This window comes from Symphalangus syndactylus, chromosome 4 (genome assembly GCF_028878055.3).
Source record: "Symphalangus syndactylus isolate Jambi chromosome 4, NHGRI_mSymSyn1-v2.1_pri, whole genome shotgun sequence".
Lineage (NCBI taxonomy): Eukaryota > Metazoa > Chordata > Mammalia > Primates > Hylobatidae > Symphalangus > Symphalangus syndactylus.
The window spans coordinates 93749057-93767204 of NC_072426.2; the positions used below are offsets into that span (position 1 = coordinate 93749057).

An 18148-nucleotide genomic window follows, 5' to 3' on the forward strand; every position below is an offset into this window, starting at 1 on the left:
AAAGAGGTGCACACCATCTCTGTTGCTGCCTTCCAGTTGGAAGGGAAACTCAGGTTCTTGCCTAATGGCTGAAGCCCTTCACAGAATGTCCCCCACCCCTACCAGCTCCCCACTGCCCCTCCCCCTCTGCAGAATGTCTGGGGTCCTATGTTCCAAACCTGTTTACTTTCAAATTTTTACTGCTCCACTTGGACTCAGGAGCATCTGCTGAGCCAGGTCACACTCTGGGTCTTACCCAGTTTCATTGCGGAAACTGCCAGACAGTGGTGGTCAGTACCCAGCCTGAGGGGATGGCTTCAAATGGAGGTGAGCCTGTAGGGATGGGGGCATGCCTCAGCTGCCATGCCTCAACTGCCATGCCTCAACTCCTTGGGAATTCAAATTTGACACTGCCCCTGGGGACAGTTGATAGGGCTGATGTTGAGGAGGGAGGGAGCACTGGATGTCCCCAAGGACATCACACCTGGGGATGGCCATGGCACCCTGAGTCTGTGTTTAGGGAGGATCGCTCCTAGAGGTGGACCAAGATGCCTGGGGGAATACACCATGTAGGGGAAAGGACAGAGTGGATGGATTGATCCTTTCTAGAAGGAGACAGGTCATGTCATTGTGTGTTTGTAGGGAGTGGTGGGATCGTGTTGTGCTGGTGGCCCCAGGAGGATGACAGACAAGCCTGAACCCTGTGCCATGTCTTCAGGCAGCTGGAAGTTGCCCTTCCATAGTGTTCAGAGGGATTTGGACTGGAGTTTTCTAGATCTTAGGGAGGAGTGGGGAGAAGTGGTCTCAGCCAGGAAACTGTTGGGTAGGTTGGCTGTGACAGAGCATGTAGTGACAGCCTCTGGGTGGGCGAGGCTGGGGGCTACTGTAACTGCCACAGCCCAGAGCCCCTCAGCTCCCTCCCCAGAGATGGCTTCTCTGTCAGTTCAGGTAGCTGTTGGCTTTGATTTAACAGGGGTGGGGGCAGATGAGGAAGTTCAGGCAACACAGGGCCTGGGTTTCCTAAGTTGTTCTGAATTGTTTGCCCTTTTGCGGAAGCTCAGGTCTTCAGACCCACTTCCTCTTGTCTGCTAGCTCATGGCCTGTCCTCTGCACTTTGTGTTACTGTGGAGATGAAGAATTTGCTCCTGTTCCATTTATACTACCTCATGAATGGGGGACAGGTGTGGATTCTTGCTGGTTCTCAGTGGAAGGGTCTGGAAAGGCTGGTTTCCTTTTCAGTAGAGAAAGGAGTGTAGCGCACAAATAGGAAGATGGTTCTCTTATTATTATTATTTAAGTTAGGATATGTGTCCTGAAAGATGAGGTGCATGTGCTGTATCCCTTCTTCCCCTTGACTAGAGACTGCATGAGGTCCTAGTGAACAGGGATGAGTTCCAGACAACTTTGCCTCACCTGGCCCGTGGCCCAAGAACCGCTGGTTCTTGGTTGGTCATTATGTTCAGTTATTGGGAGCTCAAAGAAGAAGGACCAGAGATGGGCTCCTTGTTCCACTACCTATTGTAACATGACCAGCAGCTGTGAAAATCCCTAGACACCTCCCCGATAGCCCTGCTGCTCGCCATTTGCTGGCTGTGTTCTAATCATGTGCAGCTGCTGCTGGCTATGCAGTGACTCTATCCCAGGGGACTCCGCCACTGCCTCTCACACCTGCTCCCTGGGAACAGAGCTTCCTGAGTGGCAGCTGGGACCATCGAGTACTGAGGAAAGGGTGGCCCGAATCTGACCCCTATTTAGCACTTGCTGTGGGTGGTGCCAGGACAATCACTTACATGCTGGGCATGATGAGTTATGGATTATCTTCAGGGTTCCTAAGGCGCTGGTTTGGGAAAGATTTCCATCCAGTGGTTTTCTTTTGTTGTGTTTGAGCTAGGAAAGAAAGGGGTTTACAAGAGCTTCAGGAAAAGGAAGATTGAAGAGGAGATGGGGCCATAGTATTCGGAAGCTTCTGGCTTCCTGTTGGCCTTCTGAGTGCCGAGCACTGCCCTGGGGTAGGCCCCTCACCTGTTGCTGAGCACGCTGAGGACCACCAAGCCGCTGAGAGACTCATCGCTGACCCATGGCTTGAGAGATGCCTGTGAGGCTGACAGGGTCTGCCAGGGACGCCTGAGGGAGACCCTCGGGCAGTGAAGGCTTGGCTGTTGCTTCTTGGGAGACAGGGGTCAGGAAGTCTTGGTGACCGGGGCCAGGCTCTCTAGTGGAGCGACTCTCTGTGGAGGAACAGAGCGTCCAATGCACACTCAGGGACACTTGCAAGCTGCAGAGTTTCCCTGTCATACGCCCTCAGCTGTTGGGACTCCCCTCTGATTCCCCAGTGACTAGTGTGGACCTGGAGACCCCAGCTCATTCACCTCTTTCCTTTGTCTCTGCAGCATACCCAGTGCTGGGACCAGGCGTGACCGTGAACCCTGGCGCCTCCGTGTCTGTGTTCACGGCTCTGCCCTTCACCACACCCGCTCCCGGCCCAGCACACGGGCCGCCCCTTGTGACTGCAGGGGTTCCTCCAGGGGGCCCTCTGGTGCTGTCTGCCTTCCCCAGCACACCTCTGGTGACAGGACAGGATGGCCATGGCCCGAGTGGGGCCGGGGCCGCCAACGTCTTTGTCCAGATGAGGACAGAGGTGGAGCCTGTGAAGGCCCCTGAGGCACAGACCTTGGTCCTAACTCAGGCCCCCCTCGTCTGGCAGGCTCCAGGCACCCTCTGCGGAGGTGTCATGTGTCCACCTCCCCTACTCCTGGCAGCTGCTCCTGTGGTGCCTGTTATGGCTGCCCAGGTGGTTGGGGGCACCCAGGCCTATGAGGGAGGCTGGTCCCAGGGCCTTCCTCTTCCACCACCGTCACCACCAGCTGCCCAGTTGCCCCCCATCGTGTCCCAAGGGAATGCTGGGCCATGGTCACAAGGGGCTCATGGAGAGGGCAGCCTGGCTTCCTCCCAGGCCAAGGCCCCGCCAGACGACTCCTGTAACCCCAAGAGTGTCTATGAGAACTTCCAACTCTGGCAGCACTACAAGCCCCTGGCCCGGAGGCACCTTCCCCAGAGTCCTGACACCGAAGCGCTTTCCTGCTTCCTCATGTGAGTGTCCTCAGGGCACCAGAGCTGGTCCTGCAGCTGACACATAAAGAGGCTGCTGGATGGACAGGAGGTCAAGCTGTTAAGGGGAGATGGCAGGGCAGTTGTGAGGGTGATGGGTTGCACTACGGGAAGGTACATTTTCAACAACATTAATCTGGCTGCGGCTCAGGACAGACTATCAGGGGCCTCATCTCAACTGCCCGTCACTGTCCCATGAGTCCAGCCAATCCTTACTTTCAATGATTTTCACAACAATGTTTACAGAAGACCCAAGTCAGAGAGGGTTCCTGGTGTGATGTGAGCTACGTTTTGGCTTTAGGTCTTTGAGTACACACCCCAGTGCCTCCCCTTTAACCCAGTATTGATGGTCAGGAGCACATCACATGCGGCTGGGTAGAGGAGCTGCAGGGTCCAGCAGGAACCTGGCACATACCCGCAGTTCAGCTGAGGTCCAGTTAGCACAGTGGCGGTGGAGCCTGCATGGGGGATGGTCTTGGGCTCTGCACTGAGGTTGATGCTGAGCAGGTATTTGCATCTTCACCCTCAATCCTACCCAGAAAAAGGCACAATGATGCTTCATCCAGAGGATGGTGAAGAGATAACTTGAACTCACATATGACATGCATAGCACAGTGCCTGGCACATGCTATGACACATTACATGACAGCAATTATGATTACTGTCCCCAATTACTATCATCATCAGGACTAGGCCATCTAGGAGAGCACTCCCCAAAGCCACGGGCTCCAGTGATAGCTCTGAGTGCACCTCAAGCCCAGCAGCCCAGGGCCATGGACTGTGGTGACTGTGAGGCAGCAACGTCAGCATCTGCAGAGTTTGTGGTTTCATTCCCAGTCCCTGCCTCTCTCCACCCTGCGGTGCCTCTGTGACCCCGTGTTTCCCACTGATGAACAAACGGGAGCTTGAGCACATCCACCGTGCAACACACTGGCCATTCCCCTAGGGAAGTCCCCTGCCTGGGGTGTAGGTGGAAGGTGGCCCCATCTTAATCCCCAACAATCTCGCTGTCCCCACACCCTGGAACTGGTTGCATTCCCCCTTGGAGCAGAGTCCCGGTGCACTGGGGACCCTGATTCTTGGAGTGGCGCTGCCCCAGGCTCCCAGGCCTTTGCCATGGCTCCTGTGGGAATGTGGGGAGCTGTACCTGCTGCTTGCAGTGGCTTGGACACCGCTGTGCTTTGGTTCTGGACGTGTGTTCCTGCTCCTCATGCTCCAGGGCCCTGAGGCTACGTCCCCCGGGGCTGCCTTGCTCCAGAGTCCCCAGGAAGCTGGTTAAATGCTCAGTCTTGGGGCCCTGGAACCTGCACTTTAACCCTCGCCCCCAGGTCATTCTGTGTGCACGCTGTTTCAGTCAGCTCAGGCTCTGCCGTAACAAATCCCGTAGACTGGGTGCTTTATCAAGACACATTCATGTCTCCCAGTTCCAGAGGCCAGAAGTCCCAGATCAAGGTGACAGCAGATTGGGTGTCTGGTCAGGGCCCCCCTCCTGGCTGGAGAGAGCTGTCTCTGGCTGTGTCTCCTTGTGGCTGAGAGCAAGAGCCCTGGCATCTCCTCCTGCCCTTATCAGGGCTTGGATTCCATGACTGGGACCCACGCTCATGACCTGCTCTAACCCTGATTGCCTCCAAATACTGACACACTGGTGCTGAGGGCTTCAGCACAGGAATGTTGGGGACACACATGTTCCACCCATAGTACTGGGTTCACTTCTCAACACCGAGGACTCGAGGGGCAGTCAGAGAGGCCACTCAGTAGCTTGTGTTGATGTTTGATCTTGGGGAGCATGTCCTGGGGCCTGAGGAGCCCACACTGGAGGAGAACAGGACAGGGATAGATGGCAGGACAGGTGTGGGGAGGACAGGGGCCAGGTGTTGGGACCAGGTGGGCTTGGGATGAAGGGTGGGCTTATAGACTGGGACTGACTGCACTGGTTTACAGCCTAGTTCTCGGATCCCTGGCCCGGCGGAAGCCCACCATGACCCTGGAGGAGGGACTGTGGCGGGCCATGCGGGAATGGCAGCACACGAGCAACTTTGACCGGATGATCTTCTACGAGATAGCGGAAAAGTGAGTCTGGGGTCCTGGGAGCAGGGCCCGCATGGCAGGGTGACAGTGAATGACAGAGGCCCGGTGGCCGTGGTGGCTTCTCAAAGTAGAGCATGAGGAGTGTGTGGACAAACACAGGATGCTCTGGGCCCCTGGCTCCCTCAGGAAGCTGCTCCTGCCACCTAGAGTGCTCTGGGGTCTCCGTCCTCCCTATTGGGAAGCACCAGCTGCCTGGCCTGGGGCCAACCCCTGCCTTGACATGGGAGGTCATGGCGGGAGCAGCCAGCATCACAGCCCAAAGGGGGTCACCTTCAGCTGTGGGGATGGGGAGAAGGGGCGCTAGTGACTAAAGACAGGAGTGGGATGCAGGCTCCTGACAGCAGTGGCCAGAAGTCGGTTTTCTCCCAGCCCAGCCTGGCCAGGGAGTTGGGTCGGGGAGACCTGTGCCCGGGACACCATGAGACCAATCTCTGGCCTGACTGCCTTTGCTCCTGGGCAGTCCCCTCCATGAAGACAGACAGACAGCAGCCTCAGGGGAAAGGGGCCCTGTCCTCTGGGCTCAGCTTTGCTTCCTCCTGACTGGGGGTCTCCCAGGCCTCGTGCCCCTGGGTTATCTTTCAGGGGCCCACAGTTCCAGCCTCAGGACTCCTGCATCTGGGCATCATCCCTGATGCCTTTTGCCATACACCCCACCCCTGGCCAGCTGAAACCCAGAGGAGGGGTCCTCCGGGACCTTCCTGGACCTCGTGGCCCTGATTTTAATCACGAAGCCCCGTTGATGCCATGGGCTCTGCAGGGGCCGGGTGAGGGAGGGTGAGCCCAGAACTCTGGAAGCAGCTCCCTCCTGGGACTGGGGTATGGGACCCAGTGAGGGCCTGGACAGCCCACCCGAAGCACTGCCTCCCATCCCTGCCCTCGGCCGCTGCCTGGTCCTGGGGGGAGGGGGCCTGGACCCTCTCAGCACAGCCTGGGCCTCCTTCACCCCCAGGTTCCTGGAGTTTGAGGCTGAGGAGAAGATGCAGAGTCAGAAATCGCAATGGATGAAGGAGCCCCAGTGCCTGCCTCTTCCAGCCACACCGAGGCTTGAACCTCAAGGACCCCTGGCCCCTGAGGTGGTCAAGCAGCCAGGTATGGCTTCCCACATTCCCACAGGAGCCATGGCAAAGGCCAAAGGGGCCAAGGGAGGCCACTGTCCCCACACCCCATGCTTCCGTTCAAGAAGGGGATTTGCTCCCTCCAACAGGACAGCTTCCGGGAGCATATGTTGGGTATTGACCTGGTCAAGTTTCCTAGCTACTCTCTCCCCTTGCCTGTCCAAAACTCCACATATGCTCTGCCCAGGAAGTAGGGATGAGCAGGAAGAGTACATGGCATATTGGTGGCTCCAAACTTCCTCCCAAGCAACGCTGTCTCAGATGTGCCCCTCCTGCCTCCTCCGGGGGTGCTGTGGTTCAGGTGGTCGTGACCCAGCTGGGACCCACTTCACATCCTCAAGCCCTGCCCTCCCCTGTGTGGTGCAAGCAGGAGGAGTGGCCCTCACCACGCCTGCCCTCCTCCCTCTCTGCCTCAGTGTGCCTTCCCAGCAAGGCCGGCCCCAAGGCCCCGACTGCCTGCCTGCCACCACCCAGGACCCAGAGGCCAGTGGAGACCAAGGCCTGCCTGCCACCACCCCGGCCCCACCGGCGAGCAGAGACCAAGGCCCACCTGCCACCACCCCGGCCCCACCGGCGAGCAGAGACCAAGGCCTGCCTGCCACCACGCAGTCCCCAGAGACCAGCAGAGACCAAGGTCCCCAAGGAGATTCCCCCAGAAGTGGTGCAGGAGCATGTGGACATCATGGAGGAGCTGCTGGGGCCTTCCCTCGGGGCCACGGGGGAGCCCGAGAAACAATGGGAAGAGGGCGAAGTGAAGCAGCCACAGGAAGAGGACTGGACGCCCCCCGATCCGGGCCTCCTGAGCTACATTGACAAGCTGTGTTCCCAGAAAGACTTTGTCACCAAGGTGGGCTGGCCTGGACTGCTGGGGTCTGCAGGATTCCAGGGGGTGGCACTCCCAGGTCCTTGGAATTAAGCTCTGTTCCTTAGCTACTCAGCAGTGTGTGTATTTCCACGGATTTGAGTGTCTGTGTATGGGATTGTGTGTGTCTGTGTGTTGCTGTGTGTTTGTGTCTGTGGTTACTGTGTGTCTTTGTGTGTCTGTGTGGGTGTGAGTGTGGAGTGTATGTTACCTGTGTCTGTCTTTTCCTGTGTCGTATGTGGGTCTGTTTGTGCGTCTGTGTGTGGTTTGTATGTCTCTGTCTGTCTGTGTGTATGCTACCAGGTCTGTGGTCCGTGTCTGTAGCTGGTGGTCGCCATGATATGAGACAGCCCCAGGAGGGTGGGGATGGGGCACGCGCAGCTTTCTGCATCTCCTCCAGGTGTCCTTGGCTCCAGGCTACTCCCTGCCCAGGAGGCTCACGCCTTCTTCCTTCTGTTTCCAGGTGGAGGCCGTCATTCACCCCCGATTCCTGGAAGAATTGCTTTCCCCAGATCCACAGATGGACTTCTTGGCCCTAAGCCAGGAGCTGGAGCAGGAGGAAGGACTCACCCTTGCCCAGGTACCCCAGGGGCAGGAGGGACCCGGCACACAAGGCCCACCTGATTGTCTAACCCCCCTGGCTGGGGATGTGCGGCTTCTTGGGGAGCCACTCCGGGGTGGGAAGATGCAGGTTCAGAGGGAGTAGGGTGGAGAGGAGCCAGGGAAGGGAGTCAGCATGCAAGCTGTCGTGAGGCCCAGTGGGATGTCCAGCAGAGCCACACCCTTTCTCTTTGACTTAAAGCCCAGCTGCCTCAGGCTTCCCTGCCTCCCACCCAAGTGCCCTGGTCTCCACCACCCTGGGCCCTGCTTACCTGGGGCAGCGCCAGTAAGTGCCCCCTTTCCTCCCGCAGCTAGTGGAGAAGCGCCTCCTACCCTGGAAGGAGAAACAGCATGCGAGGGCAGCCCCTGGTCATGGCATGGCCCGGTTGGACTCTAGTTCTTCCGAGTTTGCAGCTGGCCAAGGAGCAGAGAGAAACATCCCTGACCCCCAACAAGGGGTTGGCATGGAAACCTGCCCACCCCAGATGGCAGCCTGGGACCCTCAGGGACGAGGCAGAGCACACACTGGCATGGCCAGGTCCAAAGACTCTGCTGTGCTTTTGGGGTGTCAGGATCCCCCTGGGCTGAGGGCTGCCCGGCCAACCTCTCCTCCCCAAGACCACAGACCCACCTGCCCCGGCCTGGGTACCAAGGATGCCTTGGATCTGTCTGGAGGGTCTCCTGTCAGGGAGTCACATGGGCTGGCTCAGGGGTCAAGTGAGGAGGAGGAGCTCCCCAGCCTGGCCTTCCTCTTAGGTTCCCAGCACAAGCTGCCGCCCTGGTGGCTACCCCAGAGCCCTGTCCCTGCCTCGGGCCTTCTCAGCCCAGAAAAGTGTGGACCCCAGGGAGCTCTTCAGCCCCCATCTGTTAAGAGAAGAGGCCTCAGCCTAGCACCATCTCCTGCCACCAAGTCCAAGAAGCGACCTCTCTTGGGAAGCCCATCCCCTGCTGAAGAGACACCCCACCCAGGGCCTGGGCTCAGGGTCTCTGGGGAGCAATCCCTGGCTTGGGGGCTGGGTGGCACCTCACGGTCTCAAAAGAGAAAGGGTGACCCCTTGGTCTCCAGGAAGGAGAAGCAGCAGCATTGTAGCCAGTAGGGGCTTCTGGGCAGGCTCTCTGGGGCCAATCCCCAAGGGTGGGGCTCTGGCATCCGATGCCCCAAAGCAGTCAAAAGCTTCTTCTCCCCCATTGCTGATCGTGCTGGACCTTAGCTTTGGAGGGTAGGGTAGGAGAGGGAGGGGAGGGAGAGGTTGGCTGAATGGGGAGGGCAGGAAGGGAGGGTCTTGGGGGAAGGAGCTGGGGAGTGGGGGTGGGAAGCAGTGCGTTGGGGGCCTCGTGTGTAAATGTGAATAAATGTAGCTGTGTTGGAAAATGCTCTCGGGGCTGCTGCCTCTGTCCTTGGCGCTACTGAGTCAAACTCCCCAGAATCCTTTTATAGTACCACTGACCAGCGAGTGATCAAACCTCCAAAGACTTCGGGAATTTGCAGATTCTAGGGAAAATTCCATGAGTTAACAGAGGTGAAATTTGAAAGTTCCATAGAGAAATTCTGGAACTTGAAATTATCATAGGAAGATTATTATGCAATTTTATTCCTGTTAGTAGTCTTTAATAAAGAGACTTCAGGTGAACATTGGGTTGAACCAAGATTACTTTCTCCCATTGTCACCATTCTGATTTCAGATTGTTCCCTGCTGGTTTATATCCTCTTCAATTCAGTTTTGTACCAGATAGAGGCAGAGTAGAAGGAAAAACTGAACAACAAACCGCATTTGTGCCAGCTCAAGGGATAAACACCGTCTAAGGAGAATCTCAAGCTTTCCACAAGATTTCAACAGGGTCACCCCTGTTCACAGGCAGGTAGTGTGTCTTCAATGTGTGGCCAATTGCTGTTGGACAAACAGGAGGTGTTTTCCCCAGGATACCCTGCACTAGATTCGGCATCTTTTCAGTCTTCTTCCTATTCTGTCTTCTTCCCAGCACACTGACACTGGAAGCACACTATGTCATCACATGAGCAATTCACAGGTGCCATGAAATACCTCACAAATGTACAGTACTTTAACTGTTGACCCCATGTAGTAGGTAAGAAAGATATTATTATTTACATTTATCTATTGGAACTTGGGGGCACAGAGTGTTTAAATTACCTGCCCAAGGGCACACAAGTCACTTGCCTCTTGTGTTTCAATTATACAATGGCTTAGTGATTCTTTCTTTCAGATGATTTTTGTGAGGAGTGAATGGAATTAAACCAAGTCTATGTGGAAAGGGCCTGGAGCATGGGTTCTCAATGCAGGGTGACTACTGTTAGCACCAACTAGTTATGATAATGACCATGATGATGATGGGGAAAGAATAACACCTTGAAGTAATAATAATGAAGTTAGAATGATACCCCCAAATGTATGAAAATTACATCTATAAAATAAGTTAGTTTATAAATCATGAGGAAATGGACATCCTCAGGTATTGCAGGTAGGAACACACAGTGGAATAACTCTTGTCAGCAAGCTAATCCATTTCCAGGAATTAATTTTTTGTTTTTTGAGACAGAGTCTTGCTCTGTCACCCAGGCTGGAGTGCAATGGCACGATCTTGGTTCACTGCAACCTCCACCTCCCAGGTTCAAGCGATTCCCCTGCCTCAGCCTCCCAAGTAGCTGGGACTACAGGTGCACACCACCATGCCCAGCTAATTTTTGTATTTTTAGTAGAGACGGGATTTCACCATGTTGGCCAGGATGGTCTTGATCTCTTGACCTCGTATTCTGCCAGCCTTGGCCTCCCAAAGTGCTGGAATTACAGGCATGATCCACCACCCCAAGTCCAGAATTTCCTTTCTAACAAGTTCCCAAGAGATGCAGGTGCTACTGGTCAGTGACCCCCTGCTCAAAACCACTGCCCTAGGAGATGGGGGCTCTTCTATGCCCCATTTTTACAGGTAAGGCTGGTCATGGCAGTGGGAGATACAAAATAAAGGGTGGGATCAGGTTCCTTTCTAAAAACCTAAATGCATGTCAGGCAAGTAGGGCTTAGAAAAGAATTTACCCTCCTTCACCTCTGTCACCTCATCCCTCCTTCCAACCTCCATCACTTGTTTGGCAAACTGGACTCTGGGAGCCAGAAGGCACCAGAAAAAGTGGAATGTGAGACTGCAGGCCATCAAGGTGAAGCCCCGAGGATCCCCCGGGGCCAGTCCCTCCACTTTGATGCGGATAAGCCTCAGCTAGTGTCAAGCTGAAAGGAGAAAAAGACAGGTGAGTCACTGTTAAAGAAACAGGTTCACATATGTAGGTCTAGGAGCACTGCAAGTAGTTCTTACAGTGGGGGAGAGCAATTGTGCTCAACTCTGAATCCAGCACAAGGAAGTGGGAATTATAGTCAAGGAGGAGGATGGAGGTTAGCAGATAGGAAATGACTACGAGGGAACATCAAGGGTAAGGGAGGATTCTGGCTAAACTGACCTAACGAGATTCTCGCTGAGCACAGGCCAAGGTTATCTGACATCAGCTGCGGGATGGTGGGGGATGAGGACCCTGATCAGTATATGGTGGACGGGGGTTCCTGCCAGCTAAACTGACTTAGCAGGGTAATTTGCTAAAACTGAATTTTACAAAAAGTGCAGAGATGGGTTTAGCAGAAGGTTCAGAAGCCTGACTAATGTATGGTCAAACAAGCAATTTCTGTCACCACACAGAATGCATGCTCCAGGGGCCATACTGGGCCTCAGCATCTTCCTACCCCACCAGCTTCCAGGAGGGCATTTTGCCCTGGGCCTCCTGGGTGTTTCCTTGCCTGATCATTTCTAGGAGACAAGAGACTTGCACTTTATCATCTAGGATAAATTCAGTGTCAGATTTTTAAGCCTAAATCAGGTGACAGTGCTTCAGTGACAATCTCAGTTATTTAAAAAGTGAGGTTCATTCATTTACCAGTTCTAAAGGCCCACATGAGACATTCTTTTTTTTTTTTTTTTTTTTTACAAAAAAATTGAGACCAAGTTAAAAGACAAAGAACGAAAAAATCAAGCAACCCAAATCCCTTATATAATCTCTTCAAAACCCCAAACCAGGGAAATCTTCTCAATATAAACTTTGGAAATTTTGTTGATCACTGACTGCAGTCTGGTGGTTTATAACTTATTTTCTTGTGTCCTGTTTCCTCCCTTCTCCCACTCCCAGCCCCTCAGCAGTTGCTGCCTTCCTGTCTTGGTCTCATTGTCCTCAAATCAGACCTGCAGGTATGGTCCCAAGTGTTTCTAACCTTCATCCTCATATCCACAGGATCCCCTGAGAACCCAGCTTCTATTATTGAGAACTATCCCACCTGCTGACTAAGGAGTCTGATCTTTATTCAGAATCATTGCCAAGATACCAGAGGAAATAACATGTAAGGGTCTAGTATAGAACTCAGTTCTGATCTGAGGAACTTTATATTCTTTTTTTTTTTTTTTTTTTGAGATGGAGTCTCGCTATGTTTTTCAGGCTGGAGTGCAGTGGTGTGATCTCGGTTCACTGCAACCTCTGCCTCCCAGGTTTGAGCTGTTGTCCCTGCCTCAGGCTCCTGAGTAGCTGGGATTACAGGCACCCACCACCATGCCTGGCTAATTTTTGTAATTTTTTTTTTCTTTTTGAGACAGAGTCTCACTCTGTTGCCCAGGCTGGAGTGCAATGGTGCCATCTCACTCACTGCAACTTCTGCCTCCCTGGGTTCAAGCAATTCTCCTACCTCAGCCTTCTGAGTAGCTGGGATTACAGGCGCCCACCACCATGCCTGGCTAATTTTTGTATTTTTAGTAGAGATGGGGTTTGCCATGTTGGCCAGGCTGGTCTTGAACTCCTGACCTCAGGTGATCCACCCACCTTGGCCTCCCAAAGTGCTGGGATTACAGGCGTGAGCCACTGCGCCCAGCCTATGTTCATATTTCTATTCACAATATCTCCTACACAGTGTTTTCCTATTCTATGGGGAGAAATCAGGCAGATAGCAGAAGACACAGGTCAGATCTCAGGAAGAGTTTCTATGACCTCCAAACAAGCATTTATTGATTATAGATGTAGGGGTGAATATTATGAATGTGGGGAGATGTCCCACAAGGTTAGCTCCTATGCTACCTAATGCACCAGGTAGCCTGTCCATAACTTAGTTTAAATATATCTGTCAGGCTCCATGTCCATTTGCTGTAAAAGCAAGATTACTGAGGTAATCTTAGATTTTAAAATGGAAAACTGGGCCTCACAAAAGCAGTTGGGAAAGTTACCTGGAGATTGTTTCTAAGGCACTGCCCAACTGTACCAAGCAAAGGACAATAAGCACAAAGTCAGAGCTTCATTAACTCTTGATGATTGATTCATTCTCTTACTTAATGCAAGACTTCAGGGGAAGAAGAATCGCTGAGTGGAGGAGACTAGAAACAATGCATTATGAAACGCCCATGGTCTCTGGATACCCACCCAGCCAGTCCCCACCCTCCTAGGGTCTGGTCTCGACCATCTCATCATGTGTCTTGAGGGTGCATTTTCCTACCAGTTGTTTTCTTCCCTGGGAGTGGGCTGTCCACATGTGCAGTGGTCTGCTAGCAGTTGGGAGGTGAGTATGCAGTGTGTTTACTGGAGTTGTGTGCATGTTCACTTGAGGCATTCTTCCCTTGCCAGGTGAATGTCCCTGGAAGTTAAACTCCACCATTTTGCCTCTTAGTGTGCATGCTTGAGCCCACTCTCCAACTCCTGAGATCTTATTGGGAAGCTGCTGATCACCAGTTTTAAGTTTGTTCTATCTATTAGGAGATAGCCTTTCCCTGGTGCAGGCTGCGACCCATTATTAGAGACAGTTTAACAATTGCCTGATGGTTGGTGACATTACTGGTGGGGGAGTGGGGGTCGAGCCCTCTCCTGCCCTGCTCATGCCTGACTAGCTACCTGTAACAATAGGAACTCACATACTTTTGACACGAGTTTAAATTAGTGCAACCTCTTTGGATAACAAATCGTGATGATCTATAAAGTTGGAAACGTACACCCTCTACAATCCCAGAGTTTCATCCCTGGGTATGTAATTGACAGAAATGCATGCATGGCTGGTTACAGTGGCTCACGCCTGTAATCTCAGAACTTTAGGAGGCTGAGGCGGGAGGATTGCTTGATCCCAGGAGTTCGAAACCAGCCTGGGCAAAGTGGCAAAATCCTGCCTTTACAAAAAGATATGAAAATTAGTCAGGCATGGTGGTACGTGCCTGTAGTCTCAGCTACTCAAGAGGCTGAGGGGAGAGGAGCAATTGAACCCAGAAGGTCAAGACTGCAAGGGGCTGTGATCGTGCCACTGCACCCCTGCCTGAGTGACAGAGTAAGACCCTCTCTCACAAAAAAAAAGAGAGAAGAAGAGGAAGAGGAAGAAGAAATGCATGCACATGGATGTCCAAACCAGAAAAACAAACCTGGAGACAATGGGAAATAATTTAAATGTCCATCAACAATAGAATGTTGTAAATAAATTATATAATAATGTGTAAATAAATTATAGAATACTTTAAAGGTAATTACATGGTTCTGTTTCTTAAAGTTGGTGGATCCTACAACACAGGTGTTTGTTTCACTCTTCCTTCAAGAAGTCTTTCCAACTCCTCTGTCCCTTCCCTTGACCAGAAGTCAGAGGTGGACAGTCGCTTAAAGATCAGGAACTCACCCCTCGGCTTCACAAACAAAGGGATGAGGTAAGGAGACACATGTCAGGGCTTCCTTTGAAACCCTCCTCTTTGTCTGCATAGGATGCCCTCCTCTTTTCCTTCTCAGTACCCGTCTGTCAACATCCTCTTCATCTTTTAAGTCCCTTCCTCTGGATCCTTAGAGATCACCCTGGTCCATTTACCTCTTGAGAAAACTGAAGTTCAGAGAGGTTGGAGGATGAGCTTAAGGCATGCAGTCATTGAGAGGCAGCCTTGGCTCTCTGGAATCTGTGCTCTCTTTATCAGCAACATCCAGTGCTTATTTAATTCTGTACCCATAGCACACTTGAAGACAGTTCCTTATAAACAGGAGGTGCTCAGTAAATGCCACCTCCTCACTCAGGGTGTTTACTGAGTTTGAACAAGAGCTTTGTAAAACTGTGGCTACTTTGATGCTGCTAACATAGAAAATGACCGGCAGATGGCTTTAGCTTTTAGCATTTAGCTTTCAGCATTTAGCTTTCCCAGCTCTCAAATTTGCAATTGCCGGTTTAAGGCAAGAAAAGTTGGTTTTTCTTTTCCATTCTCCAAACTGCTTGTTGTCAGTGCCTGCCAAATGCCCACTGCTCCCATTGGAAGCCTCATCCTACTTTCCCCTTGCTGAAAAAGCATCTTGAGCATCTGCAGAAGTTCCAGTTTGAGACCTGGTGAAGAAGGGGGTACGTGGACACGCAATGAGAACATGAACGCTTTTTTTTTTTTTTTTTGAGATGGAGTCTCACTCTGTCACCTAAGCTGGAGTAGAGTGGCGCAATCTCAGCTCACTTCAACCTCTGCCTCGTGAGTTCAAGCAATTCTTCTGCCTCAGCCTCCTGTGTAGCTGAGATTACAGGCACCCGACACCATGCCTGGATAATTTTTTGTATTTTTAGTAGAGATGAGGTTTCACCATGTTGGCCAGGCTGGTCTTGAACTCCTGTCCCTCAGGGGATCTGCCCACCTTGGACTCCCAAAGTGCTGGGATTACAGATGTGAGCCACCATGACCGGCCAAACATGAAAGCTTTTCCTCTCCACAGAGCCTAATGAAATGCTGATTCTCACCACAGCCCTGGGATGCCATGGGATGCAAAGGCACCTTAGGGCTCTGCTTTTCAGCTGGGGAAACAGACTCCAAAAGGAAAAGTGATGAGCTCAAATTCACAACAAGTTCAGATTTTCTGATTTGCAACTCCGTGCACTTTCCTGTGTTAGTTCTCTAAGGTGAAATCTATCCTGAAGGCATGTTCTGCCTATATGTACAGAAAGGAGGCCAGAAAGTTTTTTAAAAACCAAATGCTATATGGTAAATAATAAAGGAACAGCAGAGAAAAGAGTGTTGGGGCTCAGAGGAGCAGACTGCACCATTTTCAGGGCTGGGGTGGGTAAGAAATTACGGAGTCAGAAAAGAGCTCTTGAAAACAGGGGAGCTCCCACCCTTAAAAACAGTCAAGATATGCACAAGAAAAGGAGCAATGGTGGAAATTCTAGATCAGGATGGCCAATGTATGGCTTGGGGCTGCTACTCTCTTTCACCTTCCCCTGTCACCTGGCCCGCATGCCCATGACAGACATCAGTAATCAATCATGGGATTCTTTCCCCTTGAGCTCAGGGCCTGACCAGAATCCATTGTGCACAGTGCACCAGGCTTTCTCTACCAACTCGTAGGAGATGTCACCAGAGGAAGCTTGTTGCTCTTCCTCACCGTGCCCTATTGCCTCCCTGGAGGCCACAATTTATTGTGCACTTCCTGTGTGCCAGGAGTTGTGCTGAGCTCTTTACACACACCTTCCATTTAATTCACTCACCACATTCTCGGGAGTTAGGCATCCTTCTGGTTTTACACATAAGGAAAATGGGGCACAGAGGTGTTAAAAGCCTCATAACGCAGAGCCAGGATTCAAATCCAAGCCCACCTGTCTCCAAAGCCCAGCCTGGGAAACTGCTAGATAGGTGGGATAAGCCAGTATGAAAGAAGGCCTGTGGTTTGGGCCTTGCTTAGGCCTGAAGATCAAGACTAACTAAGCTGCAGTGGAGCCTGAGGTCCAGAGAACAGAGGACACTAAAGATGCTTTTGTTTGTTCATTCATTCCTCAACACACATGTATTAAGTCCCTGCTACATGGCAGACACCTTGTAGATCCTGGCGATATAGTGGTCAAACAAGAGAGACAGAACACCCCACCCTCAATCAGGGGAGACTAACAAATAAGCCAGTCAAATGCATTATATGTCAGGTGATGTATGTGCTAAGAGGAAAAACGAAGGCTAGAGAGTGGTGGAGAGAGTCACATAGAGCTATATGCGGACTCAGGCCTAGGAGATAAGGGAAGGGATGACTCAGGGGCCTGAGCTTCTTGGAGTGGCTGATGCATATTGAGATAAAGGCCCTAATGAGATGGGTCCTGATGCTCTCAGGGAAAATAATGATGGTGGGGGGTGTCTGTGGTGGGGGAGAAGGAGGGATTGCCAGGAACCGATCAAGTTCCAGGGAACTTCTTCACTTTGACAACAATGTGGCTGAGGGAGGGGCAGTCTTACCCAGAATACCCACAGCTCCTGGGCTCTCTCCTTACTCTGGCAGATGTGGGGTGGAGGCAGAAAGTCCCACTCATGCATCATACATTTTTTAGCATCTAATGAAATAAATTTCCCCAGGTGCAGTGACTCAAGCCTGTAATCCCAGCACTTTGGGAGGCCGAGGCAGGTGGATCACATGAGGTCAGGAGTTTGAGACCAGCCTGGCCAACATGGTGAAACCCCATCTCTACTAAAAATACAAAAATTAGCTGGGCATGGTGGCATGAGCCTGTAGTCCTAGCTACTCAGGAGGCTGAGACAGGAGAATTGCTTGACTCTGGGAGGTGGGGGTTTCAGTGAGCCAAGATCACTCCACTGCACTCCAGCCTGGGCAATAGAGTGAGACTCTGTTTCAAAATAAAATAAAAATAAAATAAAATAAATAAAAAGACCGGGCATGGTGGCTCATGCCTGTAATCCCAGCACTTTGGGAGGCCGAGGCGGGTGGATCACCTGAGGTCAGGAGTTCTAGACCAGCCTGACCTACATGGTGAAACCTCATCTCTACTAAAAATACAAAAATTAGCTGGGTGTGGTGGCAGGCACCTGTAATCCCAGCTACTCAGGAGGCTGAGGCAAGAGAATTGCTTGAACCCAGGAGGCGGAGGTTGCAGTGAACTGAGATGGTGCCATTGTACTTCAGCCTGGGCGATAAGAGCGAAACTCCACCTCCAAAATAAATAAATAAATTTCATTCCTTTGCCCACTGCCAGTATCCAGCCCCACTGATGAGGTTGGGGTGAGGTAGGGAGTAACTTTTCAGCACCTGGGCCCTTATGTCCAGCAGGGCCATGAACAGAGACTTTTTGTGCCAGGAACAGTAGAAAATATGACAACTGGTGTTTGCCACTATGAATGAGGAACTTGGAGTTTCATTGAAGGAGCAAAATTGTAACAGCCCAAGGGGTTCACCTTGCCTGCTGCCTCAACAGAGCCAATTGATCAAGACAGGGGAATTGCAATAGGAGAAGAGTAATTCATGCAGAGCTGGCTGTGCGGGAGACTGGAGTTTTATTATCACTCAAATCAGTCTCCTCAAGAATTCGGGTAGCAGAATTTTTACGGATAACTTGGTGGGGGGAAGCCAGTGAGCCAGGGGTGCTGATTGGTCAGG

General features: G+C 52.1%; 1 protein-coding gene across 1 annotated transcript; it reads left to right on the top strand.

The window, feature by feature from the left end:
* The first annotated feature begins 247 nt into the window (after nt 1-247).
* LOC129480299 (NUT family member 2D) lies at nt 248-8985 on the top strand. Its single transcript, XM_055274031.2, has 8 exons — nt 248-306; nt 2370-3069; nt 5029-5157; nt 6125-6264; nt 6707-6809; nt 6900-7137; nt 7616-7732; nt 8064-8985. The coding sequence occupies exons 1-8, from the start codon at nt 291-293 to the stop codon at nt 8847-8849; spliced, it is 2229 nt and encodes a 742-aa protein (XP_055130006.1). The 5' UTR covers nt 248-290; the 3' UTR covers nt 8850-8985.
* Nucleotides 8986-18148: the final 9163 nt, after the last annotated feature.

Excerpts from the sequence above, each read along its gene's own strand:
- LOC129480299 (XM_055274031.2), top strand. Across the intron at positions 5,158-6,124 it reads TTCTACGAGATAGCGGAAAA|GTTCCTGGAGTTTGAGGCTG; the intron begins GTGAGTCTGGGG and ends CTTCACCCCCAG. Across the intron at positions 6,810-6,899 it reads GCCTGCCTGCCACCACCCCG|TCCCCAGAGACCAGCAGAGA; the intron begins GCCCCACCGGCG and ends GCCACCACGCAG.